The sequence below is a fragment of the Camelina sativa genome, chromosome 1 (assembly GCF_000633955.1).
Source record: "Camelina sativa cultivar DH55 chromosome 1, Cs, whole genome shotgun sequence".
NCBI lineage: Eukaryota > Viridiplantae > Streptophyta > Magnoliopsida > Brassicales > Brassicaceae > Camelina > Camelina sativa.
Window position 1 is genome coordinate 5191811 of NC_025685.1, and position 13222 is coordinate 5205032.

Sequence of the window (13222 nt, forward strand, 5' to 3'; positions counted from 1 at the left end):
ATTTTATAAAAATATGAATCCAATAACTTTGATTTGTTAAAATTTTAAATAACATTTTACAAATCACAGTCTAATACTAATACTTAACTTGATAAAATTTTATCTAATACAGCAAATACTACATAACATTTAAAGTATTTAATACTCTATTCAAATCTAAACGAGTAACTTCCCCTTACACTAACTGATAATTATAAAATAAATAAAATAGGAAGAGAGAGACAGAAGCGTTTCATCAATGTATATAAATACTCTGTTTTGGAAACAGAACCCAAAAGGGGCAAAAACAAGAAGACGAAAAGAAAAAAAAATGCAGAGAAACAAGAAGAGCCTAGTGCTCTCCTGTCTCATCACCACGACGATGCTCCTCCTAATCGCCGCCGTAGATTCCACTAAAGACACGTCGGTGCGGCTCGAATTAGCGCACCGAGAGACTCTCTGGCCAAATCCTCTCAGCCGCATTGAGGACATTACCGGCGCCGACCATAAGCGTCACAGTTTGATATCTCAGAAGCGTATGTACAAAGGAGGAGTTAAAATGCCTCTGGGATCAGGGATTGATTACAGAACGGCGCAGTACTTCACGGAGATAAGGGTCGGTACTCCGGCAAAGAAGTTCAGAGTGGTGGTTGATACAGGGAGCGAGCTCACTTGGGTGAATTGTAGGTACCGTGGGAGAGGCAAAGGTAAAGCTGAGAATCGTAGAGTGTTTAGAGCTGAAGAGTCTAAGAGTTTTAGAACAGTTGGATGCTCTACTCAGACTTGTAAAGTTGATTTGATGAATCTTTTCTCACTTTCTACTTGTCCCACTCCTTCAACTCCTTGCTCCTACGATTACAGGTAACACACTTTTCTCAATTTCGTAATGTTTTTTTTTGCATTATTTAAATACAGAGTCAAATGTGATTAAGTAGGTTTGATTATTGGAATTTGTAGTGATGGTGATGGTGGAATTTACAGACATTTTAATGGAGGAACAAATAGCTGTTTAAGGAATTGTTTGTGTTTGAGACAAGATATTTTAGATACAAAGTTTGGTGGTCAATCAATGAGAGAGGAGAAGGGAAGAGGGACCTCTCTCTCTCTCTCTCTCTCTCTCTATCTCTATCTCTATCTCACTATCTCTTGTCACTATATCATTGTCTCTTCTCATCACATATGTTTATATTTAGAGAACTCTTGGGGGTGGCATAGATTAGATGCAAGTGTATGTAAGGGAGGGTGAAATTAAATGTGAGTTGAGCTACAATTCAGCACTATACATAAATGTCACTTATTGTGACTTGTGAGTTAGGTTTGACGTTTGTGCATACATAAATTTTCAAACCTCTCTTACGACAGGTTAACCTAATGCAAAAATTGTTAATGATCTGAGTTTCTGCATTTTGTATTTAACATTAAATTGATGGGTTTTGGAATAGATATGCGGAAGGGTCGGCACAAGGTGTATTCGCAAAAGAGACAATCACTGTTGGTCTAACTAGTGGTCGTAAGGCTAGACTCCACGGTCTCCTCATCGGTTGCAGTAGCTCCTTTAGTGGACAGAGCTTTACCGGAGCTGATGGGGTTCTTGGTTTAGCCTATAGTGATTTCTCCTTCACTTCCACAGCCACTAGTCTCTTCGGTGCCAAATTCTCTTACTGCCTCGTTGATCATCTCTCACACAAAAACGTCTCTAATTATCTCATCTTTGGCTCTTCCTCCTCTGCCACCAAAAACGCCCCCGGACGAACCACCCCGCTTGATCTTAGTGTCATTCCACCCTTCTACGCGATCAACGTCATAGGAATCTCCCTCGGAGACGACATGCTCAATATCCCCGCGAAAGTGTGGGACGCAACAGCCGGTGGTGGGACTATCTTGGACTCAGGAACTAGCCTCACGTTATTGTCTGAAGCCGCGTATAAACCGGTGGTTACAGGGCTCGCACGTTACCTTGTTGAGTTGAAAAGAGTCAAACCAGAAGGAGTACCGATTGAGTATTGTTTTAGTTCCAAGGCCGGGTTCAACGAGAGCAAGCTACCGCAACTGACGTTTCATATGAAGGGTGGTGCACGTTTTGAGCCGCATCGTAAAAGCTACCTAGTAGATGCTGCGCCTGGAGTCAAGTGTTTAGGGTTTATGTCGGCGGGAACGCCGGCGACTAATGTGGTTGGGAATATAATGCAGCAGAATTATTTGTGGGAGTTTGATCTTAAGGCCTCAACTTTGTCTTTTGCTCCCTCTTCTTGCACGTAGCTGTCTTGTCCATCTCTCTTGTGTTAATTATACTTTTGATTAATTGGAATATACTACATATTGTTTTGTTAGTGAATGTAATAAAAACATGTTTGTTGTAAAAATTGCAATATTTGGCACTTTTGTTCATCTTGATCTCCTTGTAAATCATTTAGATTAGATTTCATCATCCTTTACAAAACTTGTCATCATTGGGCCTTTAGAAGATAAGGCATACTTATACCGTTAAAAGGGCTGTACCCAGAGCAGATAAAATGGGTTTAATTGTAATAAGATTGGGCTCAGAAGTCCATTCCTGATAAGTTTTACACTCTGACAAGACAAGGCTGTTTCTGACAATAGGAATCTTATGCATCGTTGTATGTATGATCTCATGCGCTCTCTTCACAGAGCATATGTCTCTTTTCATTTTTTCCACTCTGTCACTTATGGAACATTAGTAACGCTTGTAGAGTACTCTGTTTTGTACCAAAAGTAACCCATCCTTGCTTAAAGATCACATCATCTTCAACACACCAAAAATTAAAACCTACTAAAAGGAAAATATAGATTGAATAAACATATAGAGTGAAGAAGGAGCGTTGTTGTTGGAACTTGTGAAATGAATAAAACTATAAAAGAGTGGGAATTGTAGAAAATAAGTTAAATTTGGGGGATGGGGGGAAACACATAGTCACATACCCAATGACCAAATCCCATCATGGCATCCACTAAAATGATCCAATCATAATTGGTGACAGAGAAGCATCACATGCTGCATCATCATGACATTTGCTTCTACGAGAATCAATCACTACTTACTCTTCTTTCAATAGTACAAATGTGAATAAAATATCATAGACCATCAAATGATGATAATAATACGTATGGGAACCAAGAAGATGCTCAATTTTTCCATCCGGTCGTTTAGGCGGCCAAAATCATCTGGCAAGTTAAATTTTGGTCTAATATGTTTAAAATTGATTAGTGGAAAGGTTAAATGGCTTTTGGTCTTAGATGTTCAATTAATTATGTTTTAATCCTTTTCACCAGTATCCTGAAAAGTTATATAACATTATGTATACAATTTTACACCAATTAAGCATATATAAGGATACAATTAACAAACTACCGATCGATTTTTGCTTAATGTCAGTTCAATTTGCTAGGCGTTAGACCATTCTTGAACGTCTAATATTGACGTTATAGAACTTTTATACAATAGATAAATCCAATGAAAATCAATTACTATTTCAATTTGTCACACCACACATACATCAAAAAAACCTTATACATGTGATTTTAAAAAACCTCACACAACAGAAAATAATCAAACGAGGCTTATCTTACATAGCCAAATTTTTTTTAAAAAAAAAAAAAAAAAAACCCGCAATATCTTTTTTCCTACACCTATATTTTGCACTCGAAAGTTAAATAAAAACAACGCTTTCAATTAAACTAAAATTTAAATAATTAGGGATTGTTTGCGAGGATATTGCAAGGATTGTGGCGACAGCAAGTGAGCAAGTGGTCGTTAGTAAGACCAGCGGCTTGCATGAATGAGTGAACCACAGTTGGACCAACAAACCGGAAGCCTCGACGAACCATGTCTTTGCTGATGCTCTCAGACTTCGATGTCTTAACCGGAATTTTGTGTCCAATCTTGTAGTTTGTGGAGATAGGCTTGTGGTTCACAAATCCCCAAAGGTACTTCCCTAGTGACCCGAACGCTTTCTTGATCTCTACGATCTTTGTAGCGTTCTCCACAACACCTCTCACTTTGCTCATCTCTAATTTGTATTCGATGCTTATTGCACTCATCTCTTTCTCGGTGAGTTTGGCAACCGCTTCCGCCTCAAACTCCATAAACGCCTTCCTGTAGTCTTGGCGTTTTCTTAAGGTTGAAGTCCAGTCGGAGCCTACTTGTGCCCCGCTGAGGGTCAGCAGTTCGAACAACATCCTGAAATAAAGAATTAAAGATATTTAATTTACTATTTGACGAGAATTAAATGAAATATCAATTACCCTTTTTACATATATGGAAAGAAGTGTTATGTACGCACTTGTCATCATGAACTGGAACTCCCCATTCTTCATCATGGTAGGCCACGTAAATAGGATCTGAAGATAACCAAAAGAATCTGTTAAAAACTATAATATAAATTAAGATGAACCTATATTAAAGTTAAACCAAAAAAAAAAACTTCAAAAGTACTATAATAATCCTATATGAGTCATGAGCTAATTTAGACATTATTACCAATTGATTTTGAGTAACTGATTTTGAATTGAAACTTATAGTAAAATCAGATGTTGAAGAGAAACACACACAGAAAAAAGTAACAAAGAGATAAATAGGTTTATACCAGAAGTGGGGGTGAGGAAGCTGCACCTCTGAGGATGAGGGTTAGGGTTAGGGTTAAGAAGAGGGACGACTTTAGAAGAAGTAAAATTAATGGTTGATTTGGATCTGCCGTAATGAGCAATCTTTAGTTTCCTTAGGGCTTGTTGTGCCGCCACTTGCTCCCTCCTCACGGCAGCTATACTTCCAGGAGCCTCCGTTATGAGCCAGGAAGAATAGCTCTCTCCTTCCTTAAAACTCTTTGATTTCTTGCGCTCTAAGCTTCCTCTCGTTTTGGCTGCACCATTATTGCTCATCACACTGTCCCTCTTGAGGGACTCAGAGCGGTCCATTAGACGATTGCAATTACTTGGCGGCAACATTCCTCTTTTGGCCAAACTTATTGCCTCCGTATTGCTCATATTCTCTTAATTATATTAATTCTTAAGATATAATGGTGATGGATGATGGAAGCTGTATTAGTAAAGAGGAAGAGAGAGAATGGTTGAGATAACGATCAATGGTGATGAAGTAGAGAAGAGAAGTGATTGTGTACGTATATATAACTGTGAGAGGCAGAGAAAGTTGAAAAGTAGTGATGTGTAAGGGCGATATGTAAACATTCTTAATTACAAAGTGAACATTATTCTAAAACTAAAACCGTGTGGATATTATTGGATTAGTTCAACAAGTAATAACAAAAAAAAGAGAGAGAAGGAATATAGAAAAGAGAAGAGAGGCAGAGCATGTGCAGAGGATTTGATGCAAAGATGCCACCAAATCATCCCATGTGACCTTTTAAGTCTTTCCCTAACTATTTGTGTTTACTTTTCTTTTGGTACTTCGATATTCTTTCTTGTATTATTTTAGGCTGCTTTCCTAATTATCTTCTGATATTTTAAAATTTTCAGTTGTTGTCCCTATATATCTTGTGATATTTTCTTTTATAATTTTTGTCTCACACACACACACATAAAAATCATACTATTTACAAAAGCAGTTTAATTTACAAGAATAATCAATACTTCATTAGTCAACAAATAATTAATTAAACATTAATTAAAGTGTGTTTGTTCAATTGTATGTCACCGGATCGGTTAACTTTCGCGCATCTTTTGCTTTTGTCATACATAATTTTCTCTTCATGCACAATTTTTTTTTTATGGAACGCAATTTTTGGAGAAATTGGGATGAATTTCAAAAAAGGACCAAAACCTAAGTAATCAAAGTGTTTACGATGAAGGAGATAAGGTAAGAGACAGACCATGTGATACCATTTATCCTCTCTATCCATTATCATTACCAATACTGTAATTATAACAAACACTACTTTAATACATATCCTTTATTCTCGATCTACTGTGCCTCGGTGTCGTCTTCGTGTTGCTGCTCAATGATTTAAATATAGATGAGATTATTATGTTTGCGTCATCCGTTTTGTTTCAGTTCAATCAATATTTCTAACGCGCGCGGATCGGAACGTAATAATTGGATTGCCGTTTTGTGATTAATATAACTGACATTTTCAACACCTGTTCATATATTCATGTACAAGTGTTAAGTCCGCAATTTAATCAAAAGAATGTGGCAATGTAACATGTTCCCTCTTTGCCGTTGCTCTTCCCACGAAGTTTCATTAAAAACTAGCATTATTATTTCCGTACCAATAAACGGAAGGAATATCGCCGTATAGTCTCGTCGTCAATCATAGGCGAACGACGCAAGAACTTTATTGATTGAATATATTGGGCCTCTATTGGGCTATCTTAACACCATATTTTTCAACATATTTAGCCCACTTGATGCTGCGCAAGTATAAAACAATGATGCTGAAGCCAAAAAAAGCCCTTACTTACGTGAAAACTAACGAAAGTCTACTCTTTACATTAATGAGGGGAAAAATGATACACTGATTTGGAAAAACTCTCAGCTTTTCAAAACTAGTGAAAAGGAGAAAGGGGCAATTATTCATATACTTATATATACACTTGAGAAAATGAAAAATATAGTGTAATTAAGCTAAAAGGTCCAGCCAAGATCATCCAAGGGGTTGAAATCGATAGACATTGCAGAGGAGAAAATGGTAGCAAAATCAGGATCAAAAGCAGAAGAAGAAGGAGTATTAAACAAAACATCCATGTTGAGATCATCATCATCAACTCCTACTACTGACTTATCACCCGGCAACATCGGAGCTTCGTGGTGGATCGCCATTTCATCAACATTTGACCAGTTAGGAATCATATTCTCATCATCCAAAAGACTTGACATGGTATCGTTGATAGGGATCATGGTTTGAGAAGGGATTAAAGTCCGAACAGGAGATTTAAGTCTGTTTGGTTTAGTGGTCGTGGGAGGATTGATGTTTGTGATTGAAAAAGCAGTGGTTGTTTGATCAAGATCAGTAGGGTTCTTCATGATGGACGTCGTCTTTTTTGACTTGGAAATATTACTATTAGAAGAAGAGGAAGAAGAAGATCTTTTATGTGAAGGCATAAGATTATGCGTAGAAGGGTCTAAGCCTTGAGAAAGAAGTTTCTTCTTAATGCATGAGTTCCAAAAGTTCTTGACTTCATTATCAGTGCGTCCAGGTAAGTGCTTTGCAATCTGAGCCCATTTGTTACCAAGAATTCGATGGACATCGATTATGATTTGCTCTTCCTCTTCGTTAATCGAGCCTCTCTTCAGATCAGGCCTCAGATAGTTTATCCACCTTAATCTACAACTCTTCCCACATCTTTGCAACCCTATTTACACACATATATACATACTGTTAGCAAAAGTATATATAAAAAAAGAACATAGCCACATAGGCTAGTTCACTCATTGCTAATTAGTTTTGAATTTCTCACAAATATATGAACAAAAAATAGTAAAAAGAGTTGGAGATAGAAGATACAAAACCGGCTAGCTTTGGAACGGAACTCCAACTAGGATGCCCATGAGTGGTGATATAACGAAGAAGCTTCTCGTCTTCCTCTGGAGACCAGAGCCCTCTTTTCACTTTGTGTTTCCCGCAGCATCGATGTCCCATATCATCTCTTTTCATTTCCCATTTCTCTCTCATCTTCGTAATTTTATATATACAGAGTCTCTTGGTGTTCATTATTTAATTGATTAACCCACATTAGTACTAATTTCTTCCTTGGATAATTAATCTATATGAATAACCAAACTTGTGTTGTTTCTCTTTTTTCTCTGTGTCTTCAAACGGAAGCCTGATTAGAGACAATGGTTGTTCACGTCACTTTCCTTAACAAAATCATCTATGTATCTAGTTAACTTGTGATTTTCGTTATTGCCATACATTTGCATGCTTGCTTCCTGTAATTATCAGTTTAGTTTAATGCAATGGTTTTAATGATCTTCTATAGTATGCTTTAACGGACACTCATTAAATTGTTGTCTACTGGACTTCAAAATACTTCGGAACATTGGTAAGAAAAATAGTACTAGAATAAACACACAAGTTATTGTCATGGGATCATGATATATTACGTTATTTTAGATGAATGACTCGTTGGGTTTCAGACCTTTCACGCTTCTTTGTAAACAATATATAAATACGCATAAATGCTATATAACAAAATAAAGGATCACTTATACGAGCGTTGCCCCTTCACTTCATTAACCTATATAACATGTGTATGGTTAAAATGCAGTACTAGAGTCGTCAACTAGATGATCGTAATTACTTTTATTTTATATTTTGATTAAGTTTTATCCCACTCTTTTACCATGTAAACTTCGACATAGCGTAATTTTTTTTTTTCATTTATATATTACATATGACTCTAGTCTAAACGCAAGCTATAATATTCGGAGACTATGGACAAATCAAGTATTTTCCTTTAAAATTTATATCTATATGATTGCAACATATATAGCAAATCGGAGTACTCGGATCTCAGTCCAGGGCGAACCCAACCCTTTATAGGATTCGAGGAGGTTGTATCGTGGAAACCAATATGAACAAAAACATAAGATAACTAGTCCCAACCGGTTAGTTAATTTGATCGTCATGAGGGGAGACTATATCTTTGCAAGTGAGTTTGGATATTATGGGAATCACAAATAATATTACTACCCCGTACATACGTTTCATTTACTAACACATTAGTTAAAATTAGAGGTAAAGTAGGGATCACGAATGCATAAAAATTCCGACCTAATCTCAACAACTAGAAACTTGAATCATTCCATAAACCTTCCGAATAACATTTTCTGCTTAAGTAAGCCACGTACGCGTCAAGCTTAGTGTAGATATAGTTCTACGACGCAACGTTTATTTGAACCCGTCAAGTTAAACGTAAGAATAAACTAATCAATGGGTGGGGAGAAAGCGGTTAATTAACATAAATAATATAAAGCCGTCGCTGTTAATTACCGTATAATGTAAAAAATCTTTGTCTAGATGAAGCTACAAATATTTTAACTAGACACTTGTTTTGGTTTTCCATTAATATAACGTAGTCCTCTCTTTCAGTCCTTTTTCCTTATTATAAAATATTTGCTTTATTGATAAACCCTAACCATGGGTAAACTGATGGAATAGACCACTAGGTAATCTTTATATATTATCTATAAAAATCTAAAATTATAGAAAAAAGAGGCAATAGTTGGGCCATTCTGGTATTAATTTGACATCATGAAGTCAGAATGATGCGCACAATTCATTTTCTAAATCTTATAATAATTGGGTAATCATGATTCATGAGTTATTGTCCAAGACACGTATGTGATTTAGCAATTGTAGAAGTAGTAGCAAAGAAGCTCTTTTCTGGGTGTTATGTTTCTTGTTTCAATATTTTTTATTTTATTTACGACCAAATGTTTAGTTGAATTTACATTCATCAACGTGGCAAACATTACAATACACTATACAGAGTGGATTTTTTTTTTTTTTTTAAACAATTTGATAACGCTTATGGGGAGTTTATATTTTGTCAGCTGGTAATTTTTTTTAATTATGACTCTGATTGGTAACATGATTTATTGAATTTGAGTTGCAGAGAATATTTATTTATATTAAAAAAACAAATCAGCTGTCGTCAAAAAAAAAAAACAAATCAGCTTAACAAGGAGATATACAAAAATTCTTTTAGATATTTACATTGAACTTTTTTATTGTTAGAAAAAAGGTGAGAAGAACGAATAATAACAAAAATCTGGATTTCTGAAAGCTGGTGAAGTGTGAGAGAAAACAAACAACACAATTACTCCATCGTCCAATCTTATTTTAAGTTATGTACCGGTCCTTACAAAGTCTTTTTAAAAACACACATCCATTTTTGAGACCCAAAAGACTTGCATTGACTCATCAACCGACAGACTCCAATCTTATCTTTAAGTTAAGTATGAAGCCTCCAATATACTGATCTTTAATCGTAGGACAATCCGACAATCTCACCACTTCAAAATATAAGAATAGACTTTCTAGTTTTACGCTTTTGGCCCAAATTTGAAATTTCAATTATTGGACACTAGCAAGAATTTATCGGAATGTGGGCAATTGGAAAGTTAACTGACAAACTTTTCACAAAACCATGTAATGGCAAGTATTATTTTTTTGCAGTGATATTTTATTGTAAGGAAATTATGATTTAAGAGATATCTATATTAACATTTTTGAAATACATTTTGTGTTATGCTTTTTTAAGTTTGTTTATTTAAAAAGTTATTTACAACATTAACCTCTAAAAAATTTCCAAAACTAACATTACTCCAGATTTTGTTTCCTAAATATTTTACATTTTATTTCAATTAAAAAAATAACAGCAATCAATATGGAAATAGAAGTTATCATATATTTAACCATACATTATGTTGTGTTTTGAAGATATTCTATATCTGAATCCTTCTTCGTAAACAAAGAAAAAAACAATTTGATTCCCATTTTGTTTTTCAAAATCTGTGAGCTTTGATTCTTAACGTAATAAAAACTTCGATTGAAAATTATTTAAATATTATAATTAACATATATAAACTTAATAAAAAAATTAATCATTATGAATATGTAAAATTAAAAAATTTCTAAAATATTATATAATGTGGTTATATAGTAGATGAGTTATAAAGAGAACATGTTGAAATTAATAAAATATTATTAAATTTGTGTTAACACGGGTTAAATCCTCAATTAATTATTTATCAACACTACTATTTAGAATATTTGACATAAAATCAAATTGATTTAACTAAGATTGTATAAAATAATTAAATCATTAGGAAAAATATGACTTAGTCACAGCGTATAATTATTGATTATGTATTTAGATCCCTTATTTTTTGTTATAATAATTAAAAATCAAAATAGAAACTCAAACACTAAACAAAACAAACTAAATATAACAAACAAATTGTCATGACGTGTATTGCGGGTAAAAAAATAATATAAATATTTAGCCATACAACAACTAGAAAATTTAGTTATTCCTCAATTTACAAAACATTCAATATTTAATATATAGATACAACATAAAATATAAATTATAATAGAAATTATATGCCCGCGGTGTACCACGGGTTCAAATCTAGTATAGATTATGACTGGAGTGGTTAACAGGCCAAGTATCGTCGGATGGTGATGATGGCTAGAAAAGTGACTAGTAGAAAGAAATACGATTTGATCGGTTATAATTGTGCATGTAGACTTTCTTACAAAAATTTTGACCTTAGAAGTTTTGCATGTAAATAATGTGACTTTAAAAAAACAGAAAATCAAATATCATGAGCTTTAGAACAACAAAACCATCGAAAGAACAAAAACAAATAAGAAGAATTAGGTTTTTGGAGAATTAGGATCGTATTTAGGACTAAAAATGTTTTGAAGTCGATACGGTAAATTAAAAGTGTAAAACCTTTAAATTTTACTTACCACTCGCCCCATAATCTTTAAAGCATTTTGCAATTGAACACATAATAAAACATATAGGCATCATGAGGCAGCCTACTTCACCATATGTTATCAGCACATTTTTATATCAAGCGAATAGGGAAGACTTCATGTTTGGCAGAAGTTATTACGAGTAAATTTGCGCAGTTATACACCAAGTGCGCATCAGAAACTAGAGTAGAAAGAGTCAAATAGCTTAGCTAGATCTATATATGTACTCTCTAACCGAGACAAACCGTACGGCCCTTAGTTATGGAACTCCGAGAATCTTGCAGGGTGAAGCTGGAATTGATGTCAGGGAGCATCAACGTAGAGTCCATGGAGGAAGAGGAAGGAAAATGATCCTCGAACCATGGGATCGGGAGGGCCGAAATATTGGTGCGGTCGAAGAAAAGAGTAGAGTAGTCTTTGGTGAGGCTTGCTTCTTGGGTTTCACATGCTTTCTCCAACATGCTGTCCATGTATTTCCCCTGTGCTTCTATCCTTTGATTCACTTGTCTCTCTAATTCTACTTCTTCCTCTATCCTTCTTTGCACTTCCATTTGCATCCTTCATCACCATCCATATAATTACCATTTGTCTATCATTAGATTTTGAGTACACATATATTCGAATATAATTAGGATTTGGAATTCAAAGCACATACTCGTTCATATTGCGACCAATGATCAGTGGACTAGTCGTAAATACAGCATTTCTTCGAAGATCCAACATGGAAGCTGCATGCATAACTCAATCACAAATTTTTAACCAATATGGTATCATTATTCTCGGTGCACATATATAAATTAAATAAAAGGGTGATAAATTATGACGGACCTCTATTAGTATCCCTAATATTAATGGAGTGATTTTGATTATGCTCCTTGTGAGGCTGCTTCCCAAGTCTGAATTTCTGTAGTTAAAAATACACACATTTTTTAAAATCCTAAACCCCACGAATAGATAGGAAACTAACTAAGAAGAAGAAAAAATGAATGAAGAGGAAACTGAGGAAGAAGAACATGAGGGTAGAGACCTGGAGATGGCTCTTGAGATGATAAAGCGTAAGACCCTTCACACCCATCACTCTCATTATCGTCTTTGGTGTGGCCTCTACTGATATATATATATCACAATTAACATAGCTCTAGCTAGAGTTTATACATATAGAGATACAAATGATGATGATGATGATGATGAAAACGTACTATCAGGGCCTCCAAGGTGGGTGACGGCGTCAACGAAGCGTTCATGAAGCTCTGCCGTCCAGCGAAGGCGAGGCTTAGGGTCAGTGGTGAGGACGAGACCTGATGATGAATCATCTCTCATCTCCTCCCTCGACTGCATCATTTAACTAAGGAATAAAACTGAATTAATGCCGATCGATGATGCTTATTCAACAAGAGAATATTAGTATTTATGAAAGATGAAAAAGGAAGCACACGACGTCTGCCATATTATAAGTATAAATTATGGAGTGACATTGACATAAATAAATTTTAATATAATATAAAAAGGGAGACATATCTATAAAACGCAGTAGGGGTTTAGGCTTTGAAGTTGTAACCCATGCAAGCTTTTTTTGCATCCACACATGTCTAAAATACGAAAACAAATCCAAATTTACATGTCTAAACTCCTTCTATTTCCGATGTATTGACGCGTGTGGCCTTACACACTACAATTACATACGATATGAAATTGCTTTTTTTTTTTGCATTTAAAAATATGCACATGCATGGGAATAACCAAGGAACAAAGGCATCTTATTCGTTTTAGTTAAAATT

The 13222-nt window shown here is 35.0% G+C and overlaps 4 protein-coding genes across 5 annotated transcripts; 1 reads left to right on the top strand and 3 right to left on the bottom strand.

Moving 5' to 3' along the window:
• On the top strand, positions 232–2367 carry LOC104776905 (aspartic proteinase nepenthesin-2-like). Its single transcript, XM_010501074.2, has 2 exons — positions 232–840; positions 1422–2367. The coding sequence occupies exons 1-2, from the start codon at positions 239–241 to the stop codon at positions 2236–2238; spliced, it is 1419 nt and encodes a 472-aa protein (XP_010499376.1). The 5' UTR covers positions 232–238; the 3' UTR covers positions 2239–2367.
• LOC104776915 (DNA-3-methyladenine glycosylase 1-like) lies at positions 3648–5158 on the bottom strand. Its single transcript, XM_010501086.2, has 3 exons — positions 4584–5158; positions 4281–4338; positions 3648–4177 (listed from the first exon to the last, which is right to left on the bottom strand). Exons 1-3 carry the CDS (start codon positions 4978–4980, stop codon positions 3691–3693), a joined length of 942 nt encoding a protein of 313 aa, XP_010499388.1. The 5' UTR covers positions 4981–5158; the 3' UTR covers positions 3648–3690.
• Positions 6431–7649, bottom strand: LOC104776921 (transcription repressor MYB6-like). The gene is made up of 2 exons (XM_010501098.2): positions 7463–7649; positions 6431–7305 (listed from the first exon to the last, which is right to left on the bottom strand). Exons 1-2 carry the CDS (start codon positions 7623–7625, stop codon positions 6578–6580), a joined length of 891 nt encoding a protein of 296 aa, XP_010499400.1. The 5' UTR covers positions 7626–7649; the 3' UTR covers positions 6431–6577.
• LOC104776930 (myb family transcription factor PHL12-like) lies at positions 11447–13099 on the bottom strand. Of its 2 annotated transcripts, none has more exons than XM_010501109.1 (5): positions 12644–13099; positions 12472–12551; positions 12273–12348; positions 12100–12172; positions 11447–12002 (listed from the first exon to the last, which is right to left on the bottom strand). In XM_010501109.1, exons 1-5 carry the CDS (start codon positions 12783–12785, stop codon positions 11675–11677), a joined length of 699 nt encoding a protein of 232 aa, XP_010499411.1. In that variant the 5' UTR covers positions 12786–13099; the 3' UTR covers positions 11447–11674. The 2 variants fall into 2 exon arrangements, with proteins under 2 accessions (XP_010499411.1, XP_010499421.1); XM_010501119.2 differs by having other exon boundaries at positions 12472–12548; positions 12644–13094.